Source organism: Pteropus vampyrus, unplaced genomic scaffold (assembly GCF_000151845.1).
Source record: "Pteropus vampyrus isolate Shadow unplaced genomic scaffold, Pvam_2.0 Scaffold2, whole genome shotgun sequence".
Lineage (NCBI taxonomy): Eukaryota > Metazoa > Chordata > Mammalia > Chiroptera > Pteropodidae > Pteropus > Pteropus vampyrus.
This window is the reverse complement of record NW_011888783.1, coordinates 5957233-5964077: the sequence shown is the minus strand read 5'-3', so window position 1 is coordinate 5964077 and position 6845 is coordinate 5957233. Positions and strand designations below refer to the sequence as shown.

At 31.7% G+C, this 6845-nt stretch overlaps 1 protein-coding gene across 1 annotated transcript in view; it reads right to left on the bottom strand.

Moving 5' to 3' along the window:
- Positions 1-3311: 3311 nt before the first annotated feature.
- Positions 3312-6845, bottom strand: part of TFPI (tissue factor pathway inhibitor) — a 56420-nt gene continuing 52886 nt past the window's right edge. Inside the window, exons 7-8 of the mRNA XM_011356402.2 lie at positions 4081-4260; positions 3312-3415 (exon numbers count right to left, since the gene is read on the bottom strand). Of these exons, the coding sequence (XP_011354704.1) occupies positions 3312-3415; positions 4081-4260 (284 nt within the window). The remainder of the gene's footprint in view (positions 3416-4080; positions 4261-6845) is intronic.

Sequence of the window (6845 nt, the reverse complement as noted above, 5' to 3'; positions counted from 1 at the left end):
TTTGGTGACAATATGAGGCCCTGAATCTATCCATACTGAAGTTGAAAACCTCTGGCCTTTTTCAGTTCTGTGATCAAGTATATCTCTGTTTTGTTTTAGACTGTTTGAGCCAGATCTTTTCTCATCTGTGAGCAAACTGATGATGAAATTATATTCACTGTCCTGATGCTCTATTTCATAGTATTATATGATTAAATGCCTACAAACTCCTCCCTTTTCCCTTCTTCCTCTCCCCTCTCCCTCTTAAAATGAATTACAAGATATTACTGTACCCTTTAAAAGTGGTCTGAATAACTCCTCCCTTTTCCCTTCTTCCTCTTCCCTCTCCCTCTTAAAATGAATTACAAGATATTACCGTACCCTTTAAAAGTGGCCTGAACCACCTATTTGATTAGAGTAGTTCAGAGAATGGGCCTGAGAGACTGATAAGATCAGTTTCCTGTTCTGCATAGCAGAATACAGGAAAAACAATTAAGGTAGACTTATACTAAAGTTCTTGAGAAAGAATTGAAAGTCAAAAGTTGAAAAAGCTAATTACAAATGTGAATTTCATAAAAATCATAGAAAAGCAGGTACAACTGATAAAAAAAATTTCAGTAAGTCTCCTAAATAGGGCTACTTTAGTGTCATTTTCTTCCTTTTTTTTAGTATAGAGATGAGCCAGGCTCACTTTAATAGTCAGGATTGAAAGTCTTTTATATAAGGTATAGTTATATGATATATATTTAAATATGTATGTCATATTTATGCAATTATATATGAGATGACTGGTAGAATTGCCTAAGGAATAGAGTTAATGTAGAATATATATATAATAAGACAGTATACTAATTTCACAAATAAAAAATCATAATACATAGATGCACATTTGTAATTGAATGGGGATTATTAGCAAATTCTAATTAAAGAAGGTACAAATTATGTTTGGACTTTTTATCTGTATGCTTACTAAAGAACAGTAAATTTTTCTGAAGTAGAAATTTCATAGGTACAATAATTACATTTTATTATTCAAGATAATATATTTTATTTTTTATGATGTAAAAAATAAAATCATATAAAATCATTTGAGCAGTTTTCAGCATGATCTTTTAACTTTGAATAGAGAACAAACAAAGTAGGTAAATACACATATATGCCGTAATGTAATTCTATATAAATTTACAGCTAGATGCATTTGAGTATGCAAAACAAAGCAAGACAATACCACTAGAGGGCTTATTATTTAAAAGCACAGTAAAAATGATATTCACATGCATTAAACATTGTATACCATCTCAATGTATGTCTTATTGACTAATTAGTGAACTTTTGAATGGTTGTTTGGGAAAACAATTAATCAACTCACCAAGGTGCTGTTTATACACCCTTGATGACACCTTGCCTCTCAACCTTAGGAGACCTTTCTGTTACTTAAAGCTGTTGCCATCCATGTATACATGGCAAGAGAACATAGTTCACAAGGGATTTTGATTTCCGAAAGTTTCAAGTTCCAGAGCAAAGACGCAGTTTACTATTTGAAATCAAGATGTAAAATTTTTCTTAAGTGAACAAGTTGACACTATTTTGTAATGATATAATTTTTATGCCATAGGATGAAAATAATTAGTAACTGTATGTTAGGACTTTTCATAGTTTGTCTTAAAACATAGTGATCGTGTAGCTCACATCAGCTGGACCCTGACTTCAGATGAATGGTCTGGAGGAGATCAGATTTTTAAATAGGAGATCAACATGAATAAGCTTAGTAATTAAAGATATGGTCAGTGAATAGTGAATACCCTTTAACCAAATTGAAAAAGTCATGAAAGATGGTGGTGTAGGTAAGTCCAAATAGTCTAAATATATATTAAATTGTAGGGTGCGGGGTGGGGTTAAGTGTCAAATAGTCCTTGAAGGATTTTGAGTGGTAGAGAAATATACTGAATTAATTCTTAGGAATTATCAATACTGAAGTGAAGACTACAGTAGAAGTAAAAAGCCTGGGAGTTGGATGAACTTCACGTAAAAGGAAACAATAGTGTTTGGAGACTGATTAGATGTAGTATATGAGGGAACAGGGAGAATTATAATACTGTTGCCAGAGAGTAGTTATTAAGCTAAACTAAATGGGTGAAGTGGTTAGTTGTTTCCAGATGACAAGTTTAAAATGTGAAATTTTAGGTGAACAGTATAGAAACTGAAATGTCTATGAGGCTGTTGAATGTCAGACTGCACATGGCTCAACTGAGAAAGAAAAGTATAGATCTGGATACAGTGGATTAACTCCAGAGAAATGTTGGTTAAAAACCTTGAGAGTGAACAGTGCATGAATTTTCTAGTAGAATTTTTCTTTCTGATAATTTTCTTTTCCCCTTCTATAGAAATAACATGCCTTTTTTTTTTTTTCTTTTAAGTATGAATTACTGGTTGCATTGTATGCGAAGCCTAATGATAAATGAATAGATTTCAGGGAGTTTAAATCTTCTTGATGTTTTTGGTAAGAGAAAATTTTTTCAAACAAAAAGATTAGAAAGTATATAAACAGAATTTCCTTTAAATTGTCATTAAAAACTTCCCTTTCCCACTAAGTTTCTTCTTATCATGATCTGTATTTAACACACAATTATTCAACCATCTTTATTGATATAGCAGACTATTAGCAAACAAACAAAAAAGCTAAATACAGCAAAAGCAGGCAGGCACATGACACAGAATTGATTCTTTGTTCAAATATGGTTTGGCTCAAGATCCATTGAAGAAGTGGTTAATGCAAAAGGAAATACGTATGCCTAGGGAGAGAGGCATGTGATAGAATTCCGCTATTCTCAGCTCTTTCCAAATACATAATTGGGTGATCTTTATCAGAAAAATGTTATCACCATTTTAGATGCGAAAACCCCAAAGTGTTTGTTTTCAAATAGCTGTATTTTTAAATCTGGGCATAGTTTATAAAGGAGATCATCATATATGTGATCAAAACAAGTGAGTGACTATATATTATCAAATAGATGATCACCAAATGCAAAAACGAACTGATTTGATGTGGTTAGCAGTCTGATAATTTGCAGTGAAATGGTAAATAGTTAGGAAAGGATCAAGAAAATATATAAATTCGTAGTGATCAGTTAATAAATTATAGCCCTAGAATAAGCAATTTTACTAGATTAGAAAAGGAACGTTGATGCAAATGTATTAATAGCAGGTAATATATGCATAGGAAATTCATGAAAATATTAATTTAAAAAAATTTAGGAAAGAAAAATAAAAATCATGGTGAAAAGCTTCATCTAAATATTTAGTAGAATTAATGTTGTAATAATATAACACATTTATATCTTTTTAACAAAAACTTTTTCATATACTATTTTCACTGACTTCTTTTTTTTTCTTTTGGTTTTAATTAACCCTCCTTTTGATATTCTTTGGATGAAACCTGTAAAAGGAAGAGAAACAAATTTATGCATGATAAAATGTTTTATTGTGTTATTTCATTTAAAATTTCCTTGCATTATCTTTTAATGTTTAAAAGGCTTTAATTTGTTTATGTCTTTGTACAGAACAACCCATTTCTAAGAAAGTCACTTTGCACATATGAGTTAGCAAAAATGGATGAACATGTTGTTGATTTTTATTATTTTTAGTGAGGAATTCATGATCATTTTATCAAAAATATGAACACTTGGCTGTATATGATTGGTGGAATTTACATGTTGCTATTCTGTAAACATACATCATTTTCATATTCAGAAGAAAATTAATACACAATTTAATGCATTACAAGAAAGCTTAAATATATCTTGGTATAATCTCTTAAAATGAAAGCTTAGTAAATATTAAAAGTAAATATTAAAAGAATAAACTGATGTGTTTAAAATTATTTTCCTATGAAGACAAATTAAGAGGAATTGCAGCTAACATATCCAGCAATATTATCTAAATGTAGTTGAAAAGGGGGCATTAATTAGCTAAATTATAACATTTTGTTTCTTATAATAAATAGAAATAATTCCATGATATTTTTCATAGGTTAAAATTCATTTATAATTACAATCACTTTCTTAAACACTAGTGAATTAATGGGCAGAATGTCTTCTATACCTTTTTTACAAGCCTTAAGACATGCATTTTTAGAAGTAAAATTGTTCTCGTTCCCTCCACATCCACTGTACTTAAATGGGCGGCATTTCCCAATAATTGAATTGTAGTAGAATCTGCTCTCATTGGCATGACACAGTCCTCTGTCTGCTGGGGTCAGACACCAGGAGGGGCCGTAATAGTCTAAGAACATGAAGAAAACATGGCAGGTCATATGTAATAGTTAATCTGAGACTTTCATATTATTGTTTATAGGTTAGTCTTGGGGTAGGTTTATGTATTAAGTAATCTGAATGAATAAAAGTAGTACATTGTAAAATTTATGTATTTCAGTTCCACGAAAATGCTTAACCAATCTCTAAGCATCTGCTATACGGAGACCTTTCTCCAATAAATAAAAAAGCAGATACATTTGCTAAAGGAAAGTTCTATGATTACGCTTTATATGAGAAAACTAGTACGTAAAAAAAAAACAAAACAAAACACTATTTAACAATTTAACTTCTGAAAATCTGTTAACAATATACATTTAAAAGACTATGGTTTACATATCATTTGTTCATGAATGTTCAAATTTTTAAAAAAATTCTGATGAGTAAAATCCTTATTCATTGTCCAACACAAATACTAAAGCTGAGGAAGAGTTTCTTTTCTTGACTAAAAAAGTTCTGAATGGTGTAACATAATCACGATTTAAAGTGCAGGAATTCAGATGTAGAAAATTATAACTAAGCTTCAGAGAATGAGCCCAGAAAAAGATGGTATTACTTAATAATAAAGTTTTCTCATAAATTGAAGCATGAGTTCTAGATGAGTTAGAAGTTTTTGCAAAAGAAAGAATATTACTAAAAAGCCAGAAAATAAAATACTTACATGTTTAAACCAGACAAACAGGCTGGTCTATCAATGGGAGTAAGTACTTTCAAAAACAGAAGATAAAAATGCAACTAGGAAAACAAAAGGGACACCCTTTTCCTTAAGGCAAAGCAGAGAAATAGGTTCAACCCAATGGTAGTATTTAGTGCCTTTGAGAATTCTTGTCAGTGAGGGGGTCTTTGGGAATTCTTGTCAGTGAAGGGACACTGGTACTCTTTAGTAGCAGAGCTAAACTGCTTGATATTATTAGCAAACCAATATTGCAGGTACGTTGGTAGCTATTGAGAAATCAGTATAAGAAAACTTTAGTGGCTTTGCCAAAGGTTAAGATGTGGGTCAGCAAATGCAAAGGGGATTTACTAAACATTCAACATTGACCAAAAATAGAATTTTGAGGCATGCTGTAGCCAATGAAGGCAAATAGGCTGTGCAGAAAGCAGGAAGCTATCTGATGGCAAGTGAACCCCAGATGAACAGACCATAAAAGAAAAAAATAAAATAAAACAATTTGGAAAAAAAATGAAAAAAAAAATTAACTCGATATATATATTATTTTCTGCCTTATAGATATTTAAATAAAGATTAGAGTATCTTGATACAATGGCTCATGTAATAGAAAAATTCTGAAAATTATGAAAGAAAGAGTGAGAATACTATGGGAAGAATATATGAGAAGACATTTTAGAAAAGTGATATTCTGTGTCAAAATTCAAGAACTGTAATCACATAAAGAATATTAAGTTTTACTTAGGTTTTTCACTAGGTCTCTAAACATTGTGAAACTTTACTTAGGTCTTTCACAAGGTCTCTAAACATTGTGAAAATATAAAAAAGTCTCCTGTCACCAACAATGGTTTTATGTAAGATGATTTTTCTAACAGTCTGAGATATATTGTAATTGAGCCCTACTATTGTGTAAACTTTTCCAATGTGTGTGCTATGGACTGTCATCAACCCACAGCCTAGGATATGAAATGATTATTAGTTGTCACTTCTATCTCCATGAGCTTCCAAAGTCATCACCTATGTTCAGAAATAAAAGAAATACCCTATAAGCAATTAGTCTTACTTGAGAAACAGAAAAAAAGACAGAGGAAATTGCTATTTTTTTTTATTCTCAGCAAGCACCTATAGATGCTTCATAGCAAATGTGTGTGATGAAATAACATGGTTTATACATCTATTTCAGTTTTTAGTATTTTGTACTTAAAATGTATTAATCCATAGTAAGTTGCAGTTAATAAACGTAGACATAATTATAAGTTATACACTTCTTTACATATGTTAGTCATGTCTTCATAACAATGCCCTGTCTAAAGTTACTTATTTCTGAACAGAGTTTTCTGATGAGAGGGAGCAAATTCAACCTTCTTTTCATGTAAAACGCAACCTATAGTAAACTTGGCCCCATTACAAAATCAAGGCTTTTTCAAAGTGAGGACAAATTAGTTTGGTACATCTGGGGCTACAGTTCCTTGACTAAAAATAACAAAGGATGAGCCTCTGATATAGGCCAGGAGCCTGAAACACCAGGTAAAACCTAGAAAAAAAAATGCGGCTCTCCGAAACCATGGTGGGTGGCGGAGAGATGTACCCTAGATTCTGTCTTCCTTTGGCAACCCAGTATTCTGACAATTTTGCTACTGAACAGATCTACTCAGAAACCAAAAGAGTTTCCCTATAATGTGGAACAGGGCAAAAAGAAGGCAGGGGATTTGTTTGAGAGAAAATAGACAGTTGACCAGCACAGATGCCATCAGAGAGAATTTCACTACTAACTAGATTGTTCCAGGCATTAGACAATTTCTACCCGAAATTGTTTTTGTGACTTCTGAATCAGAAGGTATCTGGCATGCTGCTTCTGACAGGATAGGATCTGGTGCACTGGCTTG